This window comes from Myxine glutinosa, chromosome 1 (assembly GCF_964187855.1).
Source record: "Myxine glutinosa chromosome 1, kmMyxGlut1.1, whole genome shotgun sequence".
NCBI classification, from domain to species: domain Eukaryota; kingdom Metazoa; phylum Chordata; class Myxini; order Myxiniformes; family Myxinidae; genus Myxine; species Myxine glutinosa.
In genome coordinates, this window is record NC_136261.1 from 435,866,846 (window position 1) to 435,881,791 (window position 14,946).

Sequence of the window (14,946 nt, forward strand, 5' to 3'; positions counted from 1 at the left end):
TTCACAGTCGGGTATACAAGGGTTGTTGCATTATGTATTGGTGGAAAACAACTTCTGCACATCTCCAAAAGTTATTGCCGCTTCCTCTGGAGATGGTCCGTCAACTCGACAATGCTGTTTGTCATGGAGTGGTGGCTTCACGAAATTACAGCATGAAAGAGTGTGCTATTGCTCGGCAGTGTGGCATCACTCAAGGTCAGGTGTCAAAGATCCTGAAACGAAATGCTCAGAGGGGTGTCCCTACTCCAATACCGAGGCCAGGACGTCCCCGCAGAACCACAATGAGGGATGATCGCCAGCTGCACCGGTTAGTCCGCAATGGCCGTACCAAGTCAGCTAATCGGCTTAGGGCTGAGTGGCTGCAACTGACAAATTTGCCTGTATCCAGAAGGCTAGTAAACCAACGACTGGTTCAAGCAGGCTATCGTGCCAGGGGTCCCCTGAGAAAGCCATGCCTGACCAGACAACACCGCCTGCGCCGATTGCAGTGGGCCAGAGAGCACTGTCAATGGCAGCCAGGACACTGGAATCACGTGATCTTCAGTCACGAGTCTAGATTTCTGGTCTATCGTCAAGATGGCCGCATCCGAGTGCACAGACAAGTGCATGAAGCCTACAACAAAGATTGTATAGTGCCAAGAGTCCAAGCTGGAGGTGGTGGGGTGACCGTTTGGGCTGCTTTTCATGCAGGGGGCAAAACTGACCTGGTTGTTCTGAATGGAAACCTGAACCAGTTCAAGTACAGGGCCATTCTGGAAGAAACATTGCTTCCATTTGCTCATGCAGCCTTTCGAAGAAACTTTGTCTTCCAAGATGACAATGCACGGCCTCATCATGCTCGCATGATCCAACACTTTCTTGCTGACCGTGGTGTAGAGCATATGGAGTGGCCTGCCATGTCCCCGGATATGAATCCGAAAGAGAACTTGTGGGCAGAATTAACTTGTCAAATCGACCACTTGGACCAGCAGCCGACCTCTGTGCGTGAATTGCAGCAGGCTATTGTCACTGCATGGCAAGCAATTCCTGTCCAAACCTTGGCAAATCTCGTGAACAGCATGCCTCAACGTGTACGTGCTCTCCTGAATGCTCGTGGGGGTTACACGAAGTACTGAACTGTAATTTTAGTGTCCGTAATCGCAGTTGTAATTTAACTTTTGTTTTTGTTAAAAAAAAATTTGGCTAATGTGCAAAATAAAGAGATACTTCTGGAAAACGTACAGAAGTTTAACACAGTACTGTCCATGAATTGAGTTCGATATCAGTTTACATCACTTTCAAGGATCAATTTATTTGTTTCGAAATGTCAAATGTGGTTTTTGTTTCTTTTAAAGGTCACATTAACAAAATCTAGAATAATTTCAACATAATTCCAATTAACTTTTGGTTCTAAGACATCTTGAAAAGTAAGTTCACCCCCACAAATAAAATATTTCATATTAAATGCCAAGTCTGTAAATGACCATCTCCCACATGGATGTCACTTGTTCCAGCAGTTAGCTGAACCCAAATTCCCAATTTAGAATCGGCCTAGCCAATTTCACGAGCTACCTGCCCTGCATAGTACAAATCGAGTCTCACAGGTCCGAGTGGTACATTACCTTGTACACAACAACAATAACCATTTCTACTTATTCGCTGCAAGGCCATGGCATCTCGATTACCTGCAGGGGGTAATTCCTATACTGCGGTGGTGGGATGTCGCAGTGTGTGGGTGTTTCAGCACAAACAAAGTCCCACACGAGGTAAACTGCATTCCCTGTCCATGCCTCCCATCCCCTCAGCCCCTCATCCCCTCCACTCACCCCTCCCCACTCCAACACCACAACAGCTCCCTTCGCTGCATAACGCTGCTGGAGGGGGACACCCACTGGCCTTCCACGGCCTTCAATTGTCGCTTGGGGTCCTCCACCCCGTGGCTGACATATCCGACCAATCTGCCTGCAATGACCTGCAATGTGGATCCTGCATACACACTAACAATCACAATAAAACACAATAACCAGTGATGGATGACCTTTATTCCCACGCAATCGCATCACATTTATCGCATCGCCCTTTCCACCTGGTTCACGTACTTAGCTGCCATGGCCCCTCTTACCCGTCACTCATACCAATTTCCCAACTCAACTGCACACACCCAAAAGGAAAGCATGTTGAAAGCACAAATGACATGTGCTGCCTCCTCAATGTCACGTGTAACAAAACTACTTACTCTGGCAGGTCCCTGATAAATGCTATTCTAACCTATACGTCTTTATACTTTTGTTTATATTGAATTGTATGCTTGAACACTGTAGAACTATAATTGCCTTCATAATACTTAGACTACCCATGCTATATATTGCTATGCAGCACGAGAGGGCGTGGCAAGTGAGGGGGTTCAGAATCGGGGGTGAAGAAGAAGCCACCATATGGCAATGCTGTGTTCTATGATGATTAATAAATAATAAAGCCTCAATCTCCTAAACTGCAACTCAACATCGTCTTATTGAAATGCAAAAGGGTGGTGTATAAGACTGTTTCAGTTACACTCAACCTCATGGATTTTTGGCGATCTTTAAAATCATTATTTTATTACAAATTGAAGTGTGCAATATAACACTACATGGGGTATCGTGTTCTGTGAGCTCTCTAGTATCTAATAAATAAAAAGAAACATTCATTCATTCAAATATCTTGATCTCATTCTTTGTTTCTTCCTTTTCAGGGTTCCAAGGACCTGCTGAAAGGTGAGACTGCGTTGGTGTCCAACGCATTATCAGCACATCCTGATGTTTTTTACCCAATCATGTTTTAATCATCTAAAAATATTTATAATCCTCAACTTGTAGAATTGTTTTCACTTTAAAAAAGATATACACAAAAATGTCAAACTTAGTGCCCATGATGTTTTTTACGTCATACTTTGAGTGCACCTGGAATAGTCACTGGAACTTGAAGGAAAGAAAGCTTATTCTAATTTTACCGCTTAAACCCACTCCCTACTTGTATATTTATTTAAGATATAGATTCTCCATGAAATAACCTCCGCTTCTGGCCCACTTTGCAAGGCAGACAAGGCCCGCTTTGCTCCTACAAGGCTAAAAGCTTCCCGTCACATTCGTTTGTCCATCTGTTGTTGTTGTTGTTGTTGTTTGCCGTTCAAAAAAAAATATATATATATATACATATATATATACATATATATACATATATATATATACATATATATATATACATATATATATATATATATATATATATATATATATATACATATATATATATATATATATATATATATACATATATATATATATATATATACATATATATATATATATATATATATATACATATATATATATATATATATATATATATACATATACATATATATATATATATATATATATACATATATATATATATATATATACATATATATATATGCATATATATATATATATATATATATATATATATATACATATATATATATATATATATACATATATATATATATATATATATATATATATATATATATGTGCAGCGTCTGTCCTGTGTTGTGTTGTCTTGTCACTGAACTACTTTCTCAAACTTTTGTGAAATCGTACCAAACTTCTGGTATGCACATATCTCTCCCGTCGGTATGTCCCAAGGGTATTTTCTTTTGAAAATTTTTCCAATTTATTTATTTTATTTTTTTTCGAATTTTTTTGGGGAAATTTTTTTTTTCAACTTCAATTGTTTATAAAATGTGATATCACGTATATTACAAATACATTTGTGCAAAATAATTGTTTGAATTATGATTGGTTTAAACCATGACAAAACGGCAACTCGGGTGCAGTCATTTATCTTTATATCTACACTACCCATCTGGGTAGTGTCTGTGTTGACACTTAACGACTCCCTCAAACTTTTGTTTCCGTGGTTGTGAAGTGTTTTTAATAACGTTGTGGTGGTTTTGAATCACGTGGTGGTGAGGTATTTTGAATTATGTGGTGGTGAGGTGTTTATAAATCACATTGTGATGAGGTGTTTTTAAATCACATGGTGGTGAGGTGTTTTGATTTACATGGTGGTGAGGTGTTTTGATTTACGTGGTGGTGAGGTATTTATAATTATGTGGTGGTGTGTTTTGAATTACGTGGTGGTGAGGTGTTTTGAATTACTTGGTGTTGAGGTGTTTTTAAATGACGTGGCTGTGAGGTGTTTTTATTACGTGTTTTATGGCTGAGGTGTTTTTTATTACATGTTTCATGACTGAAGTTTTCAATTTCGTGGTGGTGAGGTGTTATTTTTTTTTTTGTATACGGAATCGAAGCTCGTGAAAGAGCTAACATTTATCACACAAAAAAAATCAAACAGATAAACAAAATATATAAGAAGAGGGAGCGGTAGACAAGATGGGGAGAGAAGGGGAAGCACACAAACACAAATTTGAGAGCAGGGACATCGGGAGATGTGTGGGAGGGAGTGGGCATGGGGGAGGAGGCGTGGGAAGTGGGGGGGGGGGGGGTGGGAGAAGTAGAAAACACAAGGACACCAAGGATTTCCAGGAAAGAAGTTGGTATTTCAAAAAAGTGGATTTGGGATGAAATTAGCGGGGGTAGAAAATATCAAGGTTTTGGATGGGGGAAGATAAGAGATGGTGGTGAACAGCTGTTTTAAAGACCTGGAGGGAGGAGTGGGATTGAATAGAGTGAGGGAGTTTGTTCCAGAGGCGGGAGAAAAGAGGAAAGAAGGAGTGAAGGTGGGCAGAGAGTCTTGATTTGGCAGTTTAACCATAAGAGGGTTGCAGACAGATCTTGTGCGACCTGTATGATTACTTGGGGGACAGAGCCAGAGAGAGCTGGGGGAGCAAGGCCGGAGAGGAGTCGGTAGAAGACGGAAAGACCACCAACCTGCCTGTGGTGAGTGAGTGAAAGGCCCACGGAGTTAGCTTCATCGCGAGAGATTCCAATGATTCTTTCTGAACGCTTTGGTTTCAACAGCGTGAAGACATGCTAGGTGTGAGGCAGGAGCACCAGCCCAGAGCGGAGAGCAGTATTCCATTGAGCTGCGGATGAAAGCCTTGTTTGTGGTGAGGAGCTCAGGTGTGCCAAGGAAGGACTTCACACGACGGAGGATGTCGAGTCGGCGACTGGCTTTGGAGGCCAGATTTGAAATGTGGTTTTCCCAGTCTGCACCTACCCCTCCCCTATGTATGTGCTGAGGGGTGCTTTCTTAAAATAAAAAAACCATTCAACCTAAATCTTCAACCTAAATTGCCTATAAAAATGTAATTTCACAAACACAACAAATACATTTGTGCAAAATAATTGTTTGTATTATGATTGGTGTCAATCATGACAACACAGCAACTCAGGTACAGTCATTATCCTCAGCTAAAATAAACCCATTCCTCAGTAACGACGCTTGGTGAGGCGAGCGCAGCGAGCCGAGCCAAGCTAGTAAAAACATATATATAATCGGGAGATTAAATCAGATGCAGACGTAGCTTCAGGACAGTCGATCTTTAATTCTCGACAAGCTTTCGACCAACAAAAGTCTTCTTAGTCTACAGAAACAACAGGCATGTTAATTAGACAAGTAAATATAGTTATCTGTGGGTAAGATGTGTGATATGTGTAGAAAATGCATATAAAAAGATGAGCCACACTAAAGCTGACTCACCGTCCCCAAGTTCAGCGGAAGTGAAGCACAGCTTGCAGTTATCGTTCACTTTACAGTTTGTGCACGTGCATATACAAATATATATATACATACATACATACATAAACACACAAGCATATATTCATATACCATTTATATTCATATAATATATTTTTATATTTATATAAATGACACATAAAGGTAGAATGAATGAATGAGTGAGTGAATGAATGGGCTACGGTTAATGATTTGATTGGGTTGATGTTGAAACATGCTTTAATCATCAAAATTTATGCCATGAGGGATTTTTGTCCGAAGTTTATGTATCCAAAAGGACTCACGTTTCAGAATCGTGGTGTGTGATCGATTTGTAATTGATTCAATGGCAGAGATTTGAATGTCATTTATAGAGTGATCCGTTTGATTACAGTGTATTGTGTAAGGTAGATATTTGCCCTGACTGGTGTGGAAGTTATTGATTTCTGACCAGGTGTTATTAAATCGTGTTTAGAGTGTATTCTCAGTTTTTCCAACATATTGTTTGGTGCAGTTTTGGAAAGTGAATAAGTATATGACCCATGTAGATTTGCAGTTCATATAGGAGGTGAAAGGGAATTTTTGGCCAGTGCTGGAACTACAAAATTTGTTTCCTTCTAGTAAATGCTTGTGAATAATACTGTTGCGAATATGGAATTTGGCCTCCATATCCGCTTGTAAATATTCCCCTATTTTCCCCAATACTCCCCAACTATCCCCAATCCCCCATTCCCTAGTCCCATTGTCTGTAAACAACAATCAGTAGAGCCGACCTTCCCCTTTTTCCCCCATTAAATGTCGTGCCCAGGTCCACCGCACCACACGTAGACCACTTTCGGACATCTTGCTAGTTATTCTTAGTCTATGTCAGTTAAGGCCTCGTTTCCATTAATTATGACTCTTCGTTGCACCAGAATGTGATTATATGGCACCAGTAGTGAGTTTAGGACCTTTCCCATACCTCCTCCCATCTTCTTCCCCGTCTACAACAACAGAGGGGCACGGCGCTGCGCGGGGGGGGGAGTGTGCGTCCTCCCACCGGCTCGGTTAGCCGCCATCGACAATGCACTCCAGACAACGCGCTCCAGACCATGCGCTCCACGGGGTTACCACAAAGGGGCTCCTTGTCAGCTCCTCGTCAAGGGCGGAGCCGGTAACCCCCCCGCACGCACCCAATGAGAAGCAACGTGCCGATTCCACGAGGCGGAGCTAACGAGCCGAGGGCGTGTCACTCCCCGCCGGATATACGCGGCCCCGCGCCGGATGTGACGTCAGATGCGCCCCCAGCTTGAGACGAAAAGACGCCACCTCGAGCGCTGTGCAACCTTCCGCATCTCTGGACCGGACCGGGTCGATCCTGCCCTGAGCCCAGGTGCACCTGGAGCCATCGACAACCGCTTTCCTGCCATCAACCCCCGTGTGAGTCAGCCTTGTCCCGTTTACCTGTCGTCTGTTGGGGTTAAAATAAGGTTGTGTCTAAGTGCCTATCTTCCTTTGCTGTCCCTCTCGTCCCTGTAATCTGACCTTCCGTAACGAATATAATCTCCTCCGGAGGTCTTGAGAACCGTATCCCTGGTGTCGTCATTTTAATCCCAGCCGTGTGTCTGTTCCGTCATTGACCTAGCATCGCGCGACTAGTCAACGTTCGGGTATAATATCGAGTATAATCTTGTGCAGACGTGGTCATCCCAAAACCGCTCGGTGAATAACATCCAAGCCACGTCTGTAACAATTGGTGTCGAGGAGTGGAATTCGAACCCGGGACTAAATTTATTAGGCCCAAATTTGTAACAAGTAGAATCGATTCGGAGCGCGTTTCCCGCGCGTTATTAGGCCCAAATTTGTAACAAGTAGAATCGATTCGGAGCGCGTTTCCCGCGCGTTATTAGGCCCAAATTTGTAACAAGTAGAATCGATTCGGAGCGCGTTTCCCGCGCGAAATTATAACGGCCGAAATTTGTTTTGTTGTATAAAAACCCGAATTTTGAAAGTCGCGCTATGGCAGACCAAGACAGCTGGGGTCCGGTAGAGGAGAGTGAGGTAGGGTCGATCCAGGACCAAATTGAGGGACAAGAGGAGAGCGAAGCAGTGAGGGCGGCAGGGTCGCAAAATAGCGTTGTCATGCACGAGGTGGCCACGGCGTCCACACCCGCGACCGTAGTGGCGCCACTGGTGGATTCGAACCTTTTTATCCTGCAAATGAGGGCCCTTATGGAACAAATGGGTGAGCAATTGGGAGACCAAATTAGAGGTTTGAAAAGCAGTATGGGACAAATGGGGAACCGGATGGAGGCTCAGAATGAGCAATTGGGGGTAATGGGGAACCGGATGGAGGCTCAGAATGAGCAATTGGGGGTAATGGGGAACCGGATGGATGCTCAGGGTGAGCGATTGGAGGGCAAAATAGGGGTAATGAGGGACGAAGCGAGGGGTACCAGTGAGGGATTAGACAATAATTTTAAGGGATTAGACATGAAATTTGGGAAATTAGACGATAGATTAGGGGAAATACAGGAGGGGTTAACGGGGGTAGAAAACAGAATGGCCGCTCAAGAGAATCAAATGGAAGGGATGCAAAAAGGGTTAGAGGGGTTAGAAAACACCATGGAAGGCAAATTGAGGGACATGAGGGACCAAGCGGAAAGGGAAGTTAACCAAATGGGGCAGCAGATAGAGGGGGTCAGAATGGGGGTAGAAACCAAACTGGATGCTCACAGGGAGGAAATGGAGCAGATGAGGGTGGCATCTGGGCAGGAGATGCAAGTGATGGGAGAGGAGATCAGAAGAGGTGTGAGTGAGGAAGTCGGAGGAGTGCGCGAGGAGGTGAGGCACTGTAAGGAGCACATGGAGAAGGAGGTGAGAAAGGGGACTGTAAAGTTACAAGGGGGCATAGAGGACCTGACGCAGGAGGTGGAGCAGCTGACGGTGGGACAAACGGAGTTAGTGGAGCAGGTTCAAAGGAACACTGCGGTATTAGGAGGTTTAAAAGCGACACAAAACGACATAAAAAACGACTTAATAGCGACAAAGAGGGAATGTCAGATGGTACGTGAGGGACTGACAACGAGGCTGGACGAGGTGATAGAGGTTATGGAGACGAAGGACCGGCAGGTGAGGACGCACCTGGAAACGGTCAAGGTAGCCTTAGAGGATGAGCTTGAGGAGACGTACCGGGGAATAAAAGAGGTGAAGCACAAATTAGAAGAAGTGGAAGAAGGGATGAGCGAAATTAAGAAGCGACGGAGAGGGGATAAGAAAGAGATAAAAGAGGAGATAAAATAATTGGTCCAAAGTCTGTGTTTGGATCGTGATGATGTGCTCATTAACCGGATGAGGGATTCGCAGGTGATGGAGGAGAAGCGAAGAGGAAGAGGACCCGGTGTAAGTGGTGACCAATATGGTCGTGCGTATGATGCGCCAGGGGATTTAATAAGCTTGGGGGTCGAGATGGACCCGGGTGTTCGTGAGAGGCCGTTGGTGAAGTGTGCGACAGGTCTGGTGTGCGAAAAAGGAGGTGTGCGAGAAAGTCCGACTCTGGGGTGTGTGAGGAAAAAGTGCGTGCCAAGGAGTAGCAAGGGTGCTGGCGAGAGCGAGTCGGTCGCAGCGCGTGTGCGAGGGAGCACATGGAAGCGCGGTGTGGTAAGTGTTACAGAGGGTGTAGCGGGAAAGTGTGCGCAAGGGTGTGCGCGAGAAAGGTGTGTGACGGACAGGTGCATGGGGAAAGAGTGCGCTGTCAAAGGCAAGGAAGAATGCACACCTGTGGTGAGTGTTACAGAGGGTGTGACGGGAGAGTGTGCGCAAGGGTGTGCGCGAGAGAGGTGTGTAACGGACAGGTGCATGAGGAAAGAGTGCGCTGTCGGGAGTAAGGGCGAGTGCGTTGTCAGGAATGGAGGTGAAAGTAGTGAGAGTGACATGGAGCGTGAGTTAGTTGTGACAGGTGAGCGAGGATGTACACCTGGGATGGAAGGATGCACGCCTGGAATGGTAGAGCGTGAGTGGGAATGCACGCTGGAGTTGGTGGTGAGGCACGTGGTAGGGTGTGCGAATGAGGGCACACCTGTGATTGTCACAGAGGAGGTGACCGAGGAGGGGGCGCGAAGCGGTGTATTGGTGAGGTGTGCGAGCAACGAATGTGTGCCACAGTGTTCGGTGGTCAGGTGTGTGACCAAGGCTGTGAGTGGAATGAGGGTACCTGGGTGTGTAAGGAAAGGTACGAGGAGCATGGGCACGGCTGGATGTGTGAGCAAGGAACGGGCTGCGGGATGTAAGCATGCAGGTGAAGCATCGACGTTAGACGGGGTAGAGTTTAGAACGACTTATAGCCGAATCGGGCCCTTGGTGCGTGCTGGGCCTCGCTTTGAACGGCCGCGTCCGTGCTCCACCAGGCGGAGCGGGCGGCAGGATAGGAAGGGTCGTCATGGCGACCACTTTTTGGTGAGGCATTCCGGCAGGCCGAGATCGAGCCATGGGATGGCTCCGTGCCGAGATGGTGCGTGGGATCTCAGCCCGGGTAAACCTCCTTCCCTGCACCGAGTGCCGGACGCATCCAGCCGCTGGCACAAAACAACCAGCATCCATTGCTTGGCTTTACGAAGCCGGGCTTTGGACAGGGATTGGCGCACCGAGAGGTATTAGTGAGTCGACTGGGTGATGAGGTTAGTGTTTTGGACCCCAAATTAGAGAAAAACAAAATTTGATGATTGGCAAAGGATTGGCAGTAGTGATTGGCAGATGATGGGCAGTGATTGGCAAATTTTTAATTTGTTGAAATTTGATGTGCAAAATTGGTAGTGAGAGACCCCCGATGTGGTGGGATGGCAAATCCACCATCCTTCCCATGTGGGGGCAAAGGAGCACTAGATTATGGGGTGTATGGCAGTGAAAACTAGCCCGGGTGGGTTAGGTTATATGTGTGTAGGGATCTAGAAAGATGACATTAGGTGACGTTAAGTTTAGTTCGTGACTGATACCTGTAGTGGGGACGCAGGTAGATTAGTATGGATGATAATGACGTGGGAGCGCAATAGTTTAAAGGGACGACTGGGAAGCGCAAGTTTCAGAAGGGAGTAGTTAGCTGAGATGATGCCGTGTTTGTGAGAATTGAACAGGTGTGATTGCACAGGTGTGCAACTGGACAGGTGTGTGGAGCAGTGTATGAGTAGTGAGTGTGTGGATCAGCGCGAATGCGCTTGGGGAGAGAAGGGTGCAGGTGGCACCAGGTGTGAGAGCACAGGTGTGCAGGTACAGGTGTGTGGAGAGAGTTGGAGTGAGTGGTACGGAGTGGTGTGCATGGTGCGAAGGTGTGGATGGGGGAAGAGTGGACCCCTTTCACGAGTACCCGGGGCGGGTAGTGTAAGTGTTAGGTAGAGGGTGCAGGTAAATTGTGGTTGGATATTGGCATTTGTGGTGCGGTTGCAGAATGGTATTGTGGATGGGTGCATTAGTGTTGTGGAAATGGCTGGGCATGTAGCCTGTTAGTGTGTGTAGTTGGTTGGGCACTCCACCACTGTGAGGATGTCGGCCAGGTGAGGCCGCAGGTGGGCTCTGGGAGCCGGTAGTTGTGAGTGGGTGCCTGAGGATCCCGGGTGTGGATCGGGCAGCCCAGTGCCAGAGAGGGCACGGAGTGGGGAGAGCGCCAGAGGGCCTTCCCCAGGTAGATAGGTTAGGGTAAGGAACAGGTAAGCTCAGAAGCAACTACAGTGGTGGAGGTGTGCAGGTGGGTAGACCCGCTGGGAGAGGTACACGCCACAGCCCAGAAATTGTGCGAGGGCACCGGGAGATGAATCGGGGGAGTGAGACCCCAAATTGAAGAGCACCACAGTTTGGCCAATGGGAATTGGTTTTTAGAACCCATAGTGTAAGAGGGCCAATGGTTTGGCCGGAGAAAGACCCCGGGTAGTGTAAAGTTGTTAAAGTCATTTAGGAGATAGTTAGGATTGATGAACCTGTCGCACCATACGCAGCCACTTACCTGAGGTGATGATGATGACTCCACACCTGTGTTTTCTTGGTTTGTAGCAGGAAATGAGATTGCTGTGGATTTGTGAGACGCATCACGACGTGGATGAGACATTGGGGTGATTCCATCTCTCCCTCCCTAGGAGGGACTGATGATGAATTGGTAATGGCAAATTTTGATGTTGAGTTGAAAATGGCAAATTTGATTGGTTAGGAGGGAGAGAAGACGAATTTGGTTTATGGGAGGAACGGGGAAGACAGTAGGGATGTTTGTTGATTTGTAAAGTAGATGTTTATGGGTAGTGTTGTGTTTTGTGGATGCAGTAAGGGGTAAGGGAGGGGCCATGTAGGTTACCTGGTGGGGGGGGGGGGGCGTACGATAGGAACGTACCTGTCTCACCTGGTTCCCATGTGCCCCCAGTGTGCATCATCTTGTATTGCGTGCACTTTTGCGCCCTTACCACCTTACTCACTTGTCTTCTTCTTTTGTCTCCCACCTCCGAGGATGTGGCTTTGGGGTAGAGAGAGAGGAGAGAGCGGTGCTGGCTACGCAGTTGTGGGCCTGCACTTTCGCTGCTTGCTGCTTGGATCGATACACCATACGGACCGCAATGTTTGTGGCCACCCACAATGGACCGCAGTTCTTTTGCGGCCAAGCACCACCCGTGGAAGGACCTATGGGTCAACGTGGCACCTATGCCAAACAGGTGAACCACTTATAGTTGACACCACTGAAGGACAAAATACAGAAATGGACGCGGTTGGTGCCTTTCTTTATTTTTGAAAAGAAGTAAGAAGGCCAAGTGCACCACACGAAGGCAAGACCAGCGGCAGAACATCGGCCGGCTGCGACACCACACAATGATTTATAAACACTTTATTGGTGCACCGGATGGTGCTCACTGTGTGATGGGGTGGTGCTTGATGCTTGGAAGGGGTGCTCTGCACGTTATTAAAGGCCGTCGGCCACAGAGCACTCGTGGGTTGGTGTATCGATGCTGGCAAGCGTGCTCTCTCTATGCATAACATCTGCATGTGTTCCTCCAAAAACAGGTCCTGGATCGTAGTGTAAATATCAGCGTAGTCTTGTGTAAATAATGCTCCCTACCGGCTGTATGTTTAGTTTGAGAATTCTTTCCGGATTCGGTTATCCTGTGGGTGTGTTTCTGTGAGGAGAAGGGAGCAACGTCGCAGGGGGACATATTTACTCATTCGTGAATATCTGTAAAACTGTCGCACTCAGGGTAGAGTTAATAGTAGAGGGAACTACATTGCGTGCCACACTAAAGTAGGTAAAAATTTATCGGGTCGGGACGCCCCGAGGGTAGAGAAGGGTGCAATGTTGCGAATATGGAATTTGGCCTCCATATCCGCTTGTAAATATTCCCCTATTTTCCCCAATACTCCCCAACTATCCCCAATCCCCCATTCCCTAGTCCCATTGTCTGTAAACAACAATCAGTAGAGCCGACCTTCCCCTTTTTCCCCCATTAAATGTCGTGCCCAGGTCCACCGCACCACACGGAGACCACTTTCGGACATCTTGCTAGTTATTCTTAGTCTATGTCAGTTAAGGCCTCGTTTCCATTAATTATGACTCTTCGTTGCACCAGAATGTGATTATATGGCACCAGTAGTGAGTTTAGGACCTTTCCCATACCTCCTCCCATCTTCTTCCCCGTCTACAACAACAGAGGGGCACGGCGCTGCGCGGGGGGGGAGTGTGCGTCCTCCCACCGGCTCGGTTAGCCGCCATCGACAATGCGCTCCAGACAACGCGCTCCAGACCATGCGCTCCACGGGGTTACCACAAAGGGGCTCCTTGTCAGCTCCTCGTCAAGGGCGGAGCCGGTAACCCCCCCGCACGCACCCAATGAGAAGCAACGTGCCGATTCCATGAGGCGGAGCTAACGAGCCGAGGGCGTGTCACTCCCCGCCGGATATACGCGGCCCCGTGCCGGATGTGACGTCAGATGCGCCCCCAGCTTGAGACGAAAAGACGCCACCTCGAGCGCTGTGCAACCTTCCGCATCTCTGGACCGGACCGGGTCGATCCTGCCCTGAGCCCAGGTGCGCCTGGAGCCATCGACAACCGCTTTCCTGCCATCAACCCACATGTGAGTCAGCCTTGTCCCGTTTACCTGTCGTCTGTTGGGGTTAAAATAAGGTTGTGTCTAAGTGCCTATCTTCCTTTGCTGTCCCTCTCGTCCCTGTAATCTGACCTTCCGTAACGAATATAATCTCCTCCGGAGGTCTTGAGAACCGTATCCCTGGTGTCGTCATTTTAATCCCAGCCGTGTGTCTGTTCCGTCATTGACCTAGCATCGCGCGACTAGTCAACGTTCGGGTATAATATCGAGTATAATCTTGTGCAGACGTGGTCATCCCAAAACCGCTCGGTGAATAACATCCAAGCCACGTCTGTAACAATACATTTGTTTGCTGTGCATTTATAGAAGCCAGGGATCCTAGTTTCTTTGTTATGGGGCTGTGGGTGCTATGCTTTTACCAAGAGGTCCCTGAATGTCCGACCACGTCGAAATGATGTTCGTGAAGGTTGAGGAAATGTGGTGCCGAGTGTTTCTGATTGATGGAGGAGAGGAAGGGCCTTATTCAGAATACTTGGCAATTGGGATGAGATAGGAGAGTAGGTGGTTACCAGTGGGACACGGTTAGTTGCAGGTTTGGGTTTGTAAGTCAGAAGGTCTGCTCTCGGTATGCATTTTGCTTGGTTTATTGCTTCTTTCATAGAATGAGGGTCATAGTTTCTTGCAATGAAGTGTGTTTCTAATTGGCAGAGAGAAGTTTCTTCTGCCATTTTTGTTGAGCAAATGCGTCTTACTCTGAGTGCTTGACTGTATGGTATGCTTGTAATTGTATGTTTAGGATGAGATGAAGAAGGGAGAAGGTAAGAGTGAGTGTCTGTTGGTTTGGTGTATAGTTCTGTTTCGAGTCTGTTATTTTGAAGTGTGAGTGATGTGTCTAGAAGGTGAACTTCGGACTGTAAGCTGTCGAATGTAAACTTGATGGTCTGATGAATCAAATTTAATTCATTTTGGAATTGTGTGCATAGATCTTGGCCTCTATCATTCCCATGAAGATGTTGGCGTACGATGGTGCAACAGGGGTACCCATAGCGGTACCTTGAGATTGAATGTAATGTCATCCGTTGAATTGGAAATCATTCAGTTTGAGTGTCAGTTCTAATAGGCGCATAAGGTCTTGAGAAGGTGGTATTGGGACTTGTCGTGTATCTAGTGCTTTGGGGCATGCAAACAGGCCTTCTGAATGTGGAATATTAGTGTA

General features: G+C 46.8%; 2 protein-coding genes across 11 annotated transcripts in view; one reads left to right on the forward strand and one right to left on the reverse strand.

Annotated features, from left to right (window-relative positions):
• The window catches only part of LOC137419063 (uncharacterized), a 1,330,575-nt gene that overhangs the window by 1,172,747 nt on the left and 142,882 nt on the right, over positions 1-14,946 (reverse strand). For 4 of the 5 annotated variants that reach the window (XR_013621972.1, XM_078770726.1, XM_078770725.1 and 1 more), the window contains one exon: positions 4,993-5,551. The exons of the other annotated variant lie outside the window; for it this stretch is intronic. Coding sequence is in view for 3 of the 4 variants with exons in the window: in XM_078770726.1 (XP_078626852.1) it covers positions 5,547-5,551 (5 nt within the window). In the remaining variant the exon portion in view is untranslated. Of the gene's footprint in view, positions 1-4,992; positions 5,552-14,946 lie in introns of those variants that run through there. 5 annotated transcript variants of the gene reach the window in all.
• The window catches only part of LOC144889662 (E3 ubiquitin-protein ligase TRIM50-like), a 53,693-nt gene that overhangs the window by 20,274 nt on the left and 18,473 nt on the right, over positions 1-14,946 (forward strand). For all 6 annotated transcript variants that reach the window (XM_078770734.1, XM_078770732.1, XM_078770733.1 and 3 more), the window contains exon 4: positions 2,711-2,732. In XM_078770734.1, coding sequence (XP_078626860.1) covers positions 2,711-2,732 — 22 coding nt within the window. The remainder of the gene's footprint in view (positions 1-2,710; positions 2,733-14,946) is intronic.